This window comes from Excalfactoria chinensis, chromosome 3 (assembly GCF_039878825.1).
Source record: "Excalfactoria chinensis isolate bCotChi1 chromosome 3, bCotChi1.hap2, whole genome shotgun sequence".
NCBI classification, from domain to species: domain Eukaryota; kingdom Metazoa; phylum Chordata; class Aves; order Galliformes; family Phasianidae; genus Excalfactoria; species Excalfactoria chinensis.
Window position 1 is genome coordinate 101,945,943 of NC_092827.1, and position 15,182 is coordinate 101,961,124.

A 15,182-nucleotide genomic window follows, 5' to 3' on the forward strand; every position below is an offset into this window, starting at 1 on the left:
TGGAGAACTGGGCTGAAGCCAGTGGGATGAGGTTCAACAAGACCAAATGCCAGGTCTTGCACTTCAGCTACAACAACCCTGGGCAACACTACAGGCTTGGGGCGGAGTGGCTGGAGGACTGTGTAGAGGAAATGGACCTGGGGGTATTGATTGATGCTCAGCTGAATCAGAGCCAACAGTGTGCCCAGGTGGCCAAGAAGGCCAGTGGCATCCTGGCTTGCTGTGTTGCCAGCAGGAGCAGAGAGGTGATTGTGCACCTGGGGCTGCAGCCCCTGGGACTGCATCTCAAGTGCTGTGCCCAGTTTTGGGCCCCTCACTGCAAGAAAGACATCGAGGCCCTGGAACATGTTCAAAGAAGGGCTACTAAGCTGGTGAGGGGTCTGGAGCACAGGCCTTATGAGGAGAGGCTGAAGGAGCTGGGAATGTTCAGCCTGGAGAAGAGGAGGCTCAGGGGAGACCTTATAGCTCTCTATAACTTCCTGAAGGGAGGTTCTCACATGTCATTAGTGATAGGACTAGAGGGAATGGTTTCAAGCTGTGGCAGGGAAGATTCAGGCTGGACATTAGGAAATATTACTTCTTAGAAAGGGTGGTCAGGCATTGGAATGGACTGCCCAGGGAGGTGGTGGAGTCACCGACCATGGGGGTGTTCAAGGAACGACTGGATGTTGTGTTGAGGGACATGGTCTAGTGGGAGCTGTTGGTAATAGGTAAACGGTTGGACTGGATGATCTTTTAGGTCTTTTCCAACCTTGATGATTCTGTGATCCGTAGAGGTACCCAAGGCCAGGTTGGATGGGCCCAGGGCAGCCTGAGCTGGTGGGGGCAGCCAGCCTATGGCAGGGGTTGGAGCTCAATAGTCACCCTTCTGTGCTTCTATAAGGATCCTTTTCCTTGTCATTAACTCTGAAGTTTAGTAGTAACCTGTTACTGATGAACACAGGCCATGGTCATGGGCTCTGTGTATGGTAGCAGTTCATCACACAGCAAACCCAGTCACCTCCCACCATTAAACAATAACAGATGTCAATAATTAACTGCTAAATTCAGTGTACTAACAAGAACTGTTTAATGCAGCTTACTTTGCTCCATATATGCATATAAAAGTGCTGTAATACAAGATTCCAGTTATAAGGAATAAGTATTTCATAACATATTGAATACTGCACTTGGCTTACACAGCCAGATACACAAACCCTCCATCTGCTCTCCTGTAATAGCACTTCCAGTTTCCACATTTATGTGAGACTTTACATGAGATAAGGCTCCTCTACATGACAACGCCATTTCCCACATCAGCTGCCCCTTCAACTGTTTAAATCTCATCTATGATGTACCTGACCACAGTGACTGAAGGCAGGCAGCCAGAAAATGTGCTGGAGATCTGTGCAGCTGAGGATTAGCTCCGCCTTGTTGACCACTTTTTTTGCCCCACACGTTACACAGCTCTTTCAGACGTAAGATCACCAGGGGACAAGTTTAAGATCTCTTCAAAAGAAGGGCCTTCATCTTCAAGAGGTATCTCTGCCTCAAACATACGCTGAAGCAGAGCATCAACTGTCCTGTACCCTGGAGGTGGCAAAAGAGAGTTACTGTAAGCATTAACGTCCATTTTTCCCAACATAAACACCTTAATAGAGCTCTTACTCAAAGGCTGCTCCCACCGTTTCACACTCCAGAGGCAAGAAAAATGCCTCATCTGCCTTTCAACACTTTGAGCCCTTGTAAAGAACAGACTCCTATTTTAAAGATTCAGGTACTCCAATTCCCACATGTTCTTCAACTGATTTGTGATCCCAGCCAGCATGGGTTAGAGGTACAGCAAGAAATCTAGTGGAAGAAAAAGAAGGCACTGAACTAGAGGAAAGCACTGGATAGTCACCCCATGATCTAAGCCAGGAGGAGTTCGGAGTGCATACAGGAAGGAGAGAAGACAGGCTTCTTGGCAATAGCAAGACCTCAGCCACCAAGGCAGTGTTTCCACAGACTGGCTACTGAAGACAAGCACACACTGTAAAAGAAGGAAAAACTGCTCCAGAATTAAAAGGAAACAGCAAAGTCCGCAGTTCTCAATGCAACTCTAGCCAAGTTTTAGCTGTTTTCATAGCTCAAAGAAAGCAGAAGTGCTTGGGAACTTCCTCAGAGACAGAGCAACTAACAGGGACAGTTCAGAGCCTTGGCCTTCTAAACAAAAAAATAAGACATAATGGCAGCAGTCACCACAGCTCTGAAAGAACCTGTAGGGCAACACTTACGTTTGGAGGCAATTTTGAACACCAGCCCTTTAGGCTGTGCCTTTGTTCCACCTTCCCCCTCAAGGTCGTTGTCAGCACTCTCCATGTTATCGAGGAGTTGTTCATCCTGGAGTGCCTCCCTGCACAAGAAAGATCAGAAGTTATCCTACAGGGGCCCACGTGAAAACACACCAGCAATGCACTCTTGGGCAAGAGAAGCATCATGGTTACACTGTTGGTCTCCAGCACCTCTCCTGCCCCTGGATGACAGTCTAAAGCCAGAAAAGCTCAGTGAGGCAGACAGTTCACTGTGCTCCCACCTCCAAGGGAAAGTGATTTACTTTCTACTGCCATCCAAGACCTTTAAGGTCATAACAGATTAGCAAGATCTTTGTGATAAGGAAGAAGAGCCTCAGTTCACACCCAGAGATGGAAGGAAGCATCTCCTGCAGTCCCACTGCTCTCACTGGTGTTGCCAAGCCAACCACACAGCACTACTGTTTGAGGGGGCTTGCTTACTCTTGAACTCCCATTCCCAGCTCCTGGATTTTCTGCTCAATGGCTGTCTCCACTTCACTCTTCTCTAGGGAGTACTCCACAAAGAAAGCTTCCAAGATGAATGACACAAAGATGCTGAAAGAAATGAGAAGTAGAATCACAGCAGCTTTTCCTTACTGGAAACTCTCCAGCTTCAGACATCAACTACTCTAATTAGACAGGCTCGTAGCCCAGCTCTAGGTACTGAGGGCTTGCGGCAATGTCTGCTGGAGACGATGTGCTCTAAGGCAGAATACCACTCTGTGGAGTTAAAAACAGATGCAAGAGGCTCTTCAAAAGAGAGGGGCAGGATGCATGTCAGAGCAGCACACCATAAATGATCTCTGTATCATAAACACTGCCCTGGCAAGGGTCAGAGCCCCTCTTCACTCCACTAAGGATAAGAGAAAACCCAGAAACTTACTTGACAATAATTATAACCATCACAATGTGGAAAGCAATGAAATAAAGCTTCGCAGGCTGAGCAGTCACACTGGCAAATCCATTGGCAAAGAGTATAAAGGGAATTAAGGACAAAACCGCTAAAGGAGAAGATCTTGCTCTACAGTAGTGCTAAGGGAGGGACCAGATAAAACTTCCTAGCAGTAGCCCTCAGGAGGAAGATAATAACAAGTACTGTGCAGGGAACATTCCTGTATTTTGGTTTGACACTAAGTGCATAGGTACAGTGAATACAATGGAAAAAAAATAGGGCTTAAGGGAGAAGGGAAACATGGGTCACTAAGTTCTAGTTTTGTACAGTCCACTACAAACAAAGGATATCATGCCACTGATTGACTACAGTAAGCTCCATCAGAACAATGAAGGAAGATGCAAAGTTGTTGAAGTTGTTCTTGCAGTATTTTCCACGGGCAAACAAAGAATCCTTGAGAACTTGGTTTCCACATTCCATGGCATAAGGAGCATTTGAGTTTGCAGGGAAGAACTGTATTTTCCCTTGGAATAACTCCATACCAATTATAGCAAATATACAGTACACAACCTGGGAAGAGAAACATCATTACAGGTTCTCCACTGAGCAGAAAGCCCCATGGCAGGTTTAAAAGCTCCAGCAGCTTTTCAGTTTTTACTGATTCAACAGTTTGCAGAGTAGCATAGTCTTAAGAGATTAAGCCCCCTCAAAAGCAACTACTTGACTTATTCCTGCCCTGAACTGCAGGCCAAATACACAGAAACAAAACATTCTAAAATCCTAAGAGGAAAACCTATTATTAAAAAGGGATTTTACAAAATAAGAGTTCTCATTCAGCTTATTGCCCAAACCATAATTTTATTCCTTATAGTACTCAAGGCCTAGACTGCACAGAACACCTTTGCTGCCCCACGGAGGACACAATGCCCTGGCAATTTCTGACCTGACAACTGGCAATTAACCCAACCCTTCTGTACACGTGAAGATGTGCAATAACTAAGAACCAAGTAGGCCACTGAAACTCAGTGTACAACTCCCAAACATTTGTGTTTATCCTCTTGAAAACCAGATGTGAGACTTACAATACATCTCTGCTAAACTGAATGCTTTGAGCAGAGATAGCAGGTTTTCTTACCAGAGTCAGCCCTCCAAATGTCAGCATGGTCGGCACGATGTTTATCAGCGTGTTCATGATGACTCGGAACCTACAGCAAATGATTTATGATAACACTACTATGGGGAGGCTTTTTTTTTTTTTTTTTAAAAGCTCATGCTTACTGATTACATCCCATCCAGCATGAGCTCCCCACGTATCCTTATTTATCACTGCAGAGAGGTTGCAACAGCTGGGTTCATCCCAGGCAAGTTGAGACAAGGCCTTGGGATGTTTTCTTCAATTGCCATGATTAATCTAAAGTAGTCCCTACAGAGCAGCTTAAAGCACCATTTCTGCCAGCCTGATCCAGCTTGCCCCGCAAACATATCCCTACCCCATTCTGTTCATCACCTTTGAACACTGTCAACAATCCTTATTAGCCTGAGGACCCGTAATATGAAGACAATGTCCAGGATCTGCTGAGTGTTATACTTTGTGGCTGAGAAGAGAAAAAAAGATTTGTCTTCTGAAAAACAGACAGGTAAGTATCAATATAAAGCACGTTCTTACATCTTTAAGAGTTGTGTCCTTGTTAAACACTTAAACACCACAACAGGTAGTCATCAGTGTGGGGAAAAAAAAAAATAAACAAAAAACACAACACACTTGGTTCTTAGAAACCCTATATGAATTCCATTATCCTGCCAAAAAGCCTCCCTCAAGATGATGGCAAAAGACAACTCAAAACCACAGAGTCTCCCAGATGCATGCAGGCTGCTCAAGCTGCACTTACTCGATTTCAGGGTGGTATTGAGTATCGTTGCAGTCAAGGCAGCAAAGATGATGAGGGTATCAAACCTAGCATGAGGGAAGGCAGTGCTGTTAGATTTGTGGGCAACACAAATTGGGCACTTAAGCTCCCACATGACATACATGAGAGGAAGAAGGGTCACTACTTCTGTGTAGCAGACAGCCCTGCTTCATCTCAGAATTACTTGCAACAGAGGGACATGGGAAAGCTATGTTTAGCAAAATACTTTCCCCTGCCCAGCCACTATTTTCATACACTGCAGTCACAACTGACTGGAGCTAGCAGAGGGGCAGAGAACAGCAGTCTGTTAGACAGGAAAGAGCGCACTGTCCTCTCACACAAACTCATTTTAACTGCATCATGGAACACAAATTGTCTCTGGAAACCTTTTTCCTCAGACTTTCATTTCTTGACAAACAGAACACAAAGATCTCACAGTAATGCACACTCACCAGTTCCAGAACTGATTTTTGCCAAAGAATGCCCTTGGTTCGTATGTGTATAGTTTCAGAAGTATCTCAACTATATATAAAGCAAGGAAGACCCACTCTGCATAAGAAATATAAGGGCTTTCCTCATCCAGAGCAATGAAGATTGCATTTATTAGAATGATCACATCATAAGTCCACACAAATCCCCTGCAAGCAGAGAGAAAACAAAACAACAACAAAAACAGTCAGCTCACCATTCTCAAGAAGGTAAAAAAAACAATAGTTACTTCAGGAGTTCTTTGCCTGCTCCCTCTGACATTATAATTTAGGTAACTACCCATCAGCTCTTGCAAAATCTGAGTGTTGGGAAGTTACCGTGGAGTTAAGTTTTACTCTTTAAGTCTTGCAAGCACAGAACACAGCCTTCCAGGTACACCACTGCCAGTACTTTCAAGTGTTAAGCCCTCAAATTTATTACAGCTGACTTCTACCAAGTCAAGCAGCATTTATCAAGCAGAAGAACTGGACAAGTGAAACAGAAGTCCGTAAATAAAACTGGAAGGAGATGGGTATGCTACAATTAGATGGAACTGAGTATGCTGGGGAAGTGGATGGAGAGAAGTCTGTCTCTTCATTTTCAAATGGAAATGCAAAGTCCTGCTGCTGTGGAAAAAGGGGAGGAAGGCAGCTGGGCAGATGGGATGGATCAACTGAAAAGCAGCTCCGCAGTGCACCTAGCTGGCCCTATACGGAGAGAGGGGTGTCTTGGTCGACAAGCAGAACCTGAGCCAGCAATGCACCCTGGTGGCAAAGCTGACCAACAGCATCCTGGGCTACCTTAGTAGGAGAGCTGTGAACAGGCCAGGAATGCTGAAGGCCTCCTTTGAAGTGCTGTGGCAGGATCTGGGCTTCCCAGCATGAACCTACTGGAGCATGTGCAACAAAGGGGGCACGAAAAAACGATTAAAAGAACATAGTAACCTGACACAAAGCTTTGATGTTCAGCCTGAAACCTGGTGATGTTCAGCCTGAAGGGAAGAAAGGGGGTAGTCTTAATTCGTATAAATACCTAATAGGAAGGTGTAGAGAAGATAGAGCCAGACTCATCTCAGTGGTATCCAGTGAAAGCATAAGAGGCAATAGAAACAAATTGAAATACAGGAAATTCCATTTAAGCAAGATAGCTTCTTTCCCCTTCTTTTTGACCATCCTCAGTTTTAAACACTGGAACAGATCACACAGAGGTTGTGGAGTCTTTCCTTGCAAATATTCAAAACTCAACTGGACACAATCTTGAGAAACCTATTCTATCTGACCCTGCTTGGAGCAGGGAGGTTACACCTGACTATCTCTAGAAGTCCCTCCCAACCTTAATAACTTCTGCATTTCTGGGAAGACTCAGATGTGAAGCAGAGCACTAGAAGCTCACAGCACCAATTTAATAAAAGATGATGAAATAATACAGTGCAGATTTTACTGCCGACTTAAGATCAGCACTTCCATAAAAACATAGAATGGCCTGGGTTGAAAAAGACCACAGCAACCATCTAATTTCAACTCCCCTGCTGTGTGCAGGGTCACCAACCACCAGACCAGGCTGCCCAGAGACACATCCAGCCACTTTCCAGTAAAGCCTTTAGTCTGGTCTTAAGCAGGCCATAAAGCACTGCCTGCTTTCAGAGAAAACTATTTACACTCAGCACTTATTTAAGAACGTGTGGGATTGGAAGAGACACAGAGCCATCAACATCCAAGCCTACTTTCTCCACACCTAGCAAAAGTAGGCTAAAAGCAGTTAATTCACAAAGCATTTTCAAAAGCAGAACCCCCAGTTTGCCTGAATAGAGCCTGCACCTTTCAGGATGACACCCAGAACAGCATTTACTTACAACAGTACTGCTCCACAGTGCTTCACATGTTAGGAGCTGCTTGTTCCACCAATACAGACTTACCTGTGCCTAACCACACTGCGCAGAAACTGACTTGCTGCTGATTTGTATATACGAGGCATCCACCGCCCCAATGGATGACTGCGTATTTTCAGGGTAATCACCTGGATGTTGAGCAGATCTGCCAGCTGTACAAAGGACTTCTTATCTGCAGCAGGGAGAGAGCACTAAACATCAGTCCATTGTCATTTAAAAACAGCCTTGTCTGGCAAACCTATGTGAATATGAGTTGCAGCAACCTGGACTCAATACCTCTGCAGCCAGGAAAGCACAATTCCAAAGAGGTATCCACCACAAAACAGGTAAAATTCAGTGCTTAAGCAGCTCCTCCATCCCCTTCCTGACAGACTGGCTCAAAGCATGGCCAAAGAAAACAAGAAAAATCTTTAGTGACCTAGCATGATGAGACTGGCCCATCTCTCCCAGTATTCTGTCTCCAGACAACACAAAGCAAGTGGCTCTAAAAGAATATATGCTACATTATTTGGAGGAATCTGCTAATAAGGGAAGTCATGTTTGTCCTGTGCTGAGAAGAGGAAGAACCCTTCTTAGGGAACTTGGCCTGATGACAAATGGCCATGAAGGACTGCCCACAGCATAGAGCACAGGCACAAAGAACAGCCCTTCAGGACTCGAATAATCTGGAGAGGGAAGTAAGTCCCTCTCAATCCATTACATACCACAAGTCCCAGCAGCACAACTCTGGAACCAAGCTCCTCCTCAGTCCCTGTGCAGAGTGCCCCACTGCTCACCTATGAAACCCTTCTGCTCATCATCTGAGATGCGTAGCAGCAACTCTCTGTGGGAGCTGCTGATATCAGGAGCCACAAGCTTGACAAGCTGCTTCCACTGGGCTTCTCTAACCACAGACAGTGTTCCCTCCTCTTCCTTCAGGAGGTTGAAGGCCTCTATCATCTTGCGGCGCTTCATATAAGCAAGCGTACGGATCTCATTCTAAAAAGAATGAGAAGATTCAGGCAGCTTCGATCACACTTCCCCTTACTTTGTTTGTCTTATTTTCCCAGCACAGAGATGTAAGAACAAGTTTGGAGTAATACTAGACATAATGTACAGCAAAAAAAAAATCAACGGGGTGATGAGAAATGCCATTTAATGGGCAACCACAGGCCTCTGGAGGGATCACTGGATTGCTTACTGTTGGGAGGTGCACTGAAACAAATGGAAGGGAAGACAAAGGATAGTATCAAACAGGAAGGAGATGAGGCAATATCTCCCAAACATCACAGGATCTGCATGCCTGCTGGTCACAGAAGGAAAGAGGATACATCCACACACATTTCCCATCTATAAGGGAATACCGCTGATCTTTCCCTGTATGAGATTATAAGCAGACTGAAGAAGCTCATAACCTTGGGAGACTGTAGCCTGGTGAAAAACCTAACAGACTACTTAATGGGTAGGAGAATCAACCCCCTCATGGGGCACCGAGGAATTTCCAGCTCTCATCACATTTATCCAAACTGTGCCTATTCAGCTGGTACAGAAGAAGCAAGAGTTCAGATATATTTCAACCTTCCTCCACGCTTCTCTTGCCCTAAGAGTCCATGCAGTGGCAGCAAAAGCATGCTGTGTACTTACAGCCAACTGAAAACAGACCGCATAGAAGCAGTGGTTTTCTTTGCTAGAACTAATCCTCTAACAGACACGTACCTCCTACCTGCTTCAAACACACCACAATAGAGTATTTCATACACTTACAATTAGCAGTAATCTCCATTATATGAAAAGCAGACTTGTGCTTTTTATTTGCAGAGAACCAGTATAGGCTGGAAGCTGTATGTTTTTGTATTCAGGAGAAGCTGTTCACCTTCTCCACATCTTGCAGAAGCCTCCCAAGGGAAGGCCAGATGCCCCCACGCAAGGTTACACAGAACAGCAGGTAGTTGTTGATCACAATTCACCCCTCCACTTATTACCTTCAGATGTTTTTTGTAGTTGTTATACACAACAGCCAGGAAGAGTGACATGAAGATATAAGTGTTGATGATGACAAAGGCAATGAAGAACAGGGCATACCATGAGCTGAAGTCAAATGCTGGCATCCTAGAAGAAAGAGACATTACTTGCTGAGCAGACAGGGAAATAAACAAAACCAAACCATCTTTCTGATGAATTGCAGAATGTTTTGGATAGTAAGGTAAGACTCTTCCTGGAGGAATTAAAAAGGAAAAATCTCTGTGTACTAGTTGAGTTACAAAAGTTTAATTCCAAGTTTGAATCCTGTGTTTAATTGGTCCCTCACTGACATGATGCAGAAAAGAAGACACTCATTAAACTTCTGTCAACATGTCTAAGTTTAGGCATACAGAGTCTTGAACTGAGGTCTCAGTCATACTGGTGAGTTATTGGCTTCAGGGTACCTCACTGCACTTGTGCTTTGGTTCCCTAGGAGAACAATTTGTATTTCACCATTTAAATATGGGGTCCCCATAACACTCCAGTTCTGTTCCCCATAACATCTCCAGCCCACTAATGAGAGTCCCACTCCACCCTCAATCCCATCTTTCCCAATGAAATGGTAACACCTCAAAACAAGTGAAGCTCAGAAGTCCAAGCCTCTCATAAGTTTAACACAGCTGTGCAAGTTATGACAGCCCGCATACACATTGCCACTAACCTCACGAGAGAAGAGACATCCAATCACTAGAGCACACTCTTGCTTTTTATGAAAAGGCTCTAATCAATGAGCTAGGGGATTTATCTCTTAGCCTGTGCCTTACTCAGCTGATGGGTCTTGTGGAAAGTAAAGCTTTCCACAAAAGACAATGCTCAGATAGCTGAGTGCGAGTGCTCACATTTAACTGTTGAACTGAGATACTTCTGGTGCCAGAAGGCTAGAAAGCTGAGAAAAAAAACAACACAGCAGCAGAACAAGCAGTGTTCATTTCATGGGTAGGTAGTATTAGAAGACTCTACCCTGCTCCCCACTTCCCCCCACCACATTCCCCAAATGGGCCTAGTAAGTGATGTAATCTGCCACAAATGCTGATCACAGCTTTATATCACAACAGAGTTGTTCTTTTTCCCCACCACTAGGAGCAGGTCAGCAGCGTTCACAACATAAGGACTGCAAGCTCAGCATACATACATAACATCCGGGCTGTTTGCAGTTGTCACCAACACATAAAGGTCAAACACAATTTCTAGGTAGTCTCTAAAATATGGCAAGCCTTCTGCTGTCTGGAGGTTCCTAGAAAGAAGGCAACAACCTGGTGTTAAGCACAGAGACCACATCCCACTCCAGCAACTAACAGCACTTTGTATTTAGTAGAAATCATCTGGAGTTGCCAGATCCCTTCTGCTAAAGAGGGATCACAGCTATTCATCCGAACATGCTCTGACCAGCATTAAAAATAACAAACCCAAAACCTAAAAATGTTTCCACACCTTTCACCAAACAGCTTCAGGGCCATGAGGGAGAACATGAGAAGGCTAAACATGAAGAGCAAGAAGACATAGGTGATCTCTGGCAGCGTATTGCGGATGCTGCGGAAGGCTCTTCGAATCTGTCAGGGACAAAGGAAGTGTTTAGAAGCAGTGCCCAGTTTTCCTATCACCATCCTATCAGGACAAAACACCTACAAGCAATCACAATGGGACACAAGGCCTTGTCTGCTGCCTGGAAGGAAGGATTCTGACTGCATGAGCTCTTTCTACTCTTACACAAGCTTACCTAGGATAACCAAGAGGATAGCCCTGCTACTCAGGCAAACCTGTGCAAGAGTACCAGGACTTTCCTCTTCATCCTCCCGGTATACACCGCATCATGAACTCAGTTAGACAAGGGACAGACAGCCCTGTGGCACCACTGAGGTGCTCTTGCTCTAAAAGACTGGTCAGAGACAGAAGTCTGTCACTCCAGGGCACTAAACATGCTCCAAGCTTAAGAGTTCATCTGCTCCCTCCTACAGGCCTCCACAGCACAACAGTTTATTTGCAAATGAGGACAGAATAGTCTTGGGTAGGAGGGCAAAGATCTCCCAGTGACAGTAGGGAGCAGAGTTCAAACCACCCATCTGGACCACAAGCTCAGTTTGGAGAGCTGTGTAACATTTGTGCTTGTTTGCCTAGGAGACTTCCAGAAATAAGTAACTTGGCCCCAACCTCTAGGAGAATCAGTTTTCTTGTACATATTTGTATATACTGCTTGTATTTACTACTTCTGAGACTAGCAACTAACTGCTTGCAAACAAAGATTGGTCCTCCATACAGCCTGAAGGAATCACAGCCTGTAGGCTGAGCTTGTGGAAAATATTCTTTTCTCTACGCAGTTTCAGTCTTTAGCAAAGATGACAGGACAGCACTGTGTATGGCAAGATGCTCTGGTTTCAGTCTCAAGCACGCTCAGGGCTCTGGACAGCAGCAACCCAGTCCACAGGCATAAGATGCTTTGTAGTACTTTGCACTATGCTCAAGCAGCATCCCTGTGAATGTACCCTGTTAACCATCTCAAAGTCTTGCTCCAGGTCATCTCAGAGAAATTCACTTCAAGGAATCTGAATGTTGCTGTTCTACATTCTACTCCACTCCCTGAGTTCTCAGAAAGCAGCATGCTGTCCAGAAGCAGGAATTCCTCCCATTAGATCCATTCCTTACCTGGCGGCTCTCTGCAAAGTTGACCAGGAAGATGGGCCTTACTATTCTCGACCATCGAACACTCTTTATGTTGTATATCCTGAGGGCCCCGTATATGGCCAAATCAGTCAGAGACAGCTGTAGAAGAAAGAGGATCAAAATCCACAGAAACAAGGTTGGAAACATGTATGAGCCAATCCAGTTATCTTCACCATCTAGACAAGGCAGATACACATACACCAGGTTTGTGAGAACAGGCTGATGCACCAATCGGTTTGGCCATAGCCCTTTGTGCAACAGACCCCAGAAAAGACACAGGAGGAACAAAAAGCTGCCTCCACATAGCCCAGCTCAGCCTTTGTGACTCCCAAGACCTAACTCACCAGGATTGCAACCATAATGCAGATGTTCTTGGTATCCTTCCAAAACACATTACGACGGGTGATTTTTGCAAAGTGCATCAGTCGGCCAAAGAACACCAGAAGGCACAACACCTCCACTGAAGAAGTGGCCTGCAGGCAGACAAGGGACTCCTGTCAGGACTAACAAGAGCAACTCTAGTCTTCTTCATACATATAAAGATTCTCAGGCTGAGGTATGGGCAAGACAAAATAAATAGGGCCCATATAAAAGTTCTCCCCAGTGAGTTTTGCTGCTGGCTGTTCTACATGCTCATACATTGGCAATAGTTGTAGGCTTCCTTTTGTGGAATTCCCTGTTGAGTGCAGGCTAGAGCCTGCAACTTTGTATTTGGTTAGGATTTAAGGAGTACATCAATCACAAACACTAGTGCAGAAAAACATAAAGGCTGAAGATATGGAAGATATGACACTGCCTAATCAAATCAGCCACTGTGGATGGGTGTCCACGGGACCCTATCTAGTTTCTATGCCCATTTTTAACCCCATTCCAGCATATGGGAAGTATGAACAGGAAGATCAGCAGCAACCACCTCCTTACACTTTGATAAGGTCTCTAAAGCATGAACCACACCACTGAGTAACACAACAGTAGTTGTATTATCACTTCTGCACTGCCTGGAAACTCACCAGGAAAGGGATTGGATACACAGCAGGTTCTTCAAACACTGCAAGGGAGAGGTTGAGAAAGATGAAGAAGTAGGTGGCCGTTCGCATAAACCAGTGGTTATAGAGATAATAAAGCCTGTAGAGAGAAGACAGTGGCATCATAAATGAGGGGTTCAGCAAATGTACCCACATGGTCATCAAGCCTGTCTTGGAAAAACAGCACACACTTCCCAAACAGTAAAGGAAGAAGGGTACAACAACATAGATAGAAAAGGGAAGCGTTCAAAAGTTTCTGTCAGGGTAAGCTTTTCTATGTACACACACAAGTCAAGAAGTATCCTGTTCCCTCTAGCAAAGCCTCTGATGACTGATGATATTAATCATGAACACATCCAGCTCCATCTTCCACAGGAGGCTGCAATAGTGGCTCCTTTTGAAGAACATCCACAGAAAGAGCACCGGGTTTCTCTGCTAATAGGTAGGCTGCCTGCATTGCCAGGTAATCATCTCACCTGCCCAGTTATCACCCCAGACAAAGGTACAAGGCAGGTGATAAAGTGGATGACAATGCTGTCCTTAACAACAGCATTAAGACACCACCACGTAAAAACTGTCCAGTTACTCAGTAAACACACTTGTGCGGTACAAAACCCCTGAAGCTCCAATAGCTAAGCTAAGAGAATTAAAAGTGGGACTGATATTGTACCAGCACCTATTTGGGGGAGTCAATATTACAGGCAAAATAGCTTTGGTTTTGGGAATTTCGTCTACCTGACTGCCAATTAACAAGCTGTTAGTGACTGCTTGCTTCTAGCAGCCACTATCCTTGCTAAAAAGCACCTGAGCAGAGTCACTACAAGCTCCTAGGATTAGCTGAAGTGTTGGTGCACGTGGGCTGTTGCCACCATTACCAACACAGCTGGCACAGAGATATTCTGCCTGGCTACCAGAACCCTGCCACTCACACCCTATGCAGTCACATCCCAGCACTTCCTTCCAAGCAGGCAAGCACTGAGCTGTCCATACTCATTAATCTCTGTTAGCACTACAGATTCATTTTGATTTTTACCTCGAAGAAAAAAAAAAAAAACCAAAAAAAAACAAGAAAAGTTCTCATTTGTCTTCCTACAAGATGCAATGAGTTGTATCTAATATATACATTCTGGTTTCAAATCAGCCCTTTACAGTCCCACCCAAGAAGGGCACTTAGCCTCACAACTACTATACAGCACAGCTCTGCACACACAGGCTGGCTCCTCCTAATAGAGAGCTACTGAGGTTGGAAAAGTCCTCTTTAAGTCCAACCCCAACCCATCCCCACCGACTGTACCCCTCAGTGCCACATCCCCACGGCTCTGCAGCTCTCTCACCCCCCAGCACCTCTCAGTACAGCTGTGTCTCTGCCTCACTACTCTTTGGGAGAAGGAACTCACCCCAGCCCCCTCCCAGGCTGCCTCGGGTAGCAGAGCCCTGCAGACCCCCTTACCTGACAGCCTCGGGGGAAGTCTTAAAAGGAATATTTCTGTTGTATTGCGCATCAGAGACAAACGCTGCTGCCAGCAGGAGCTCCTGGGAAAAGAACCACAAGTAAGGTGGTGCTAGGGGGCGAGGGAGATATCTCGGGAAGACTTCCTCCCCCCCCCGCGGGCGGAGATGAAGCACACGCTGCCCTACGTCCCCGCCAACCTTCCCAGCCCGAGGCGAGGGCGCTACCTGCGACGCAGCCTCAGCCATGGCCAGAGAAACGCTTCACCCCTCCCGCCAACCCCGCGGCATTTAACGGGCCCGCCCCCGCCGGCGGAAACGGGAGGCGGAGGAGGAGCCGGGAGGAGGAGGAGGAGCCGGAGAAGCCTCAGCGCCCGCAGCGCGTGTAGCCGCAGCCCCGATGGTGCTGGAGGCTCTGAGGCCTCGCGCGGTGCGCTGGGCGCTGCTGGCCGCCTTCGCCACCGGCGTGCTGGTGGGCTGGCAGGCCGCCCGCGCCCGCCGTCGTTTCCTCCGCTGGCGACAGAGCCGCCTGCAGCGCCGCTTGGACGCCGCCCGGGAGCAGCTGGAGGCGGCCTGAGCCCG

The 15,182-nt window shown here is 46.0% G+C and overlaps 2 protein-coding genes across 3 annotated transcripts; one reads left to right on the forward strand and one right to left on the reverse strand.

The window, feature by feature from the left end:
- Nucleotides 1-1,052: 1,052 nt before the first annotated feature.
- LOC140250216 (two pore channel protein 2-like) lies at nucleotides 1,053-14,976 on the reverse strand. 2 transcript variants are annotated; one of them, XR_011903122.1, is made up of 20 exons: nucleotides 14,829-14,976; nucleotides 14,602-14,684; nucleotides 13,137-13,251; nucleotides 12,471-12,599; nucleotides 12,109-12,225; nucleotides 10,900-11,018; nucleotides 10,601-10,702; nucleotides 9,429-9,555; nucleotides 8,244-8,445; nucleotides 7,495-7,639; nucleotides 5,564-5,749; nucleotides 5,094-5,158; nucleotides 4,712-4,799; nucleotides 4,340-4,409; nucleotides 3,555-3,774; nucleotides 3,196-3,286; nucleotides 2,754-2,867; nucleotides 2,256-2,374; nucleotides 1,883-2,011; nucleotides 1,053-1,569 (listed from the first exon to the last, which is right to left on the reverse strand). XR_011903122.1 is itself a non-coding variant. In XM_072332770.1 (19 exons), exons 1-19 carry the CDS (start codon nucleotides 14,847-14,849, stop codon nucleotides 1,439-1,441), a joined length of 2,244 nt encoding a protein of 747 aa, XP_072188871.1. In that variant the 5' UTR covers nucleotides 14,850-14,974; the 3' UTR covers nucleotides 1,053-1,438. The 2 variants fall into 2 exon arrangements, 1 of the variants encoding a protein (XP_072188871.1); XM_072332770.1 differs by lacking the exon at nucleotides 1,883-2,011 and having other exon boundaries at nucleotides 14,829-14,974.
- Nucleotides 14,869-15,177, forward strand: MTLN (mitoregulin). Its single transcript, XM_072332782.1, has one exon. It carries the CDS (start codon nucleotides 15,001-15,003, stop codon nucleotides 15,175-15,177), a length of 177 nt encoding a protein of 58 aa, XP_072188883.1. The 5' UTR covers nucleotides 14,869-15,000.
- The last annotated feature ends 5 nt before the right edge of the window (nucleotides 15,178-15,182 follow it).

Bases quoted from the DNA above. Each gene is read 5' to 3' on its own strand.
- LOC140250216 (XM_072332770.1), bottom strand. From the start codon at position 14,849: ATGGCTGAGGCTGCGTCGCAG. The intron at 9,556-10,600 runs GTATGTATGCTG...TCTTTCTTCTAG, and splicing joins GCAAACAGCCCGGATGTTAT to GATGCCAGCATTTGACTTCA. The intron at 3,287-3,554 runs ATATCCTTTGTT...TTCCCTTTATAC, and splicing joins TGTAGTCAATCAGTGGCATG to TCTTTGCCAATGGATTTGCC.
- MTLN (XM_072332782.1), top strand. From the start codon at position 15,001: ATGGTGCTGGAGGCTCTGAGGCCTCGCGCGGTGCGCTGGGCGCTGCTG.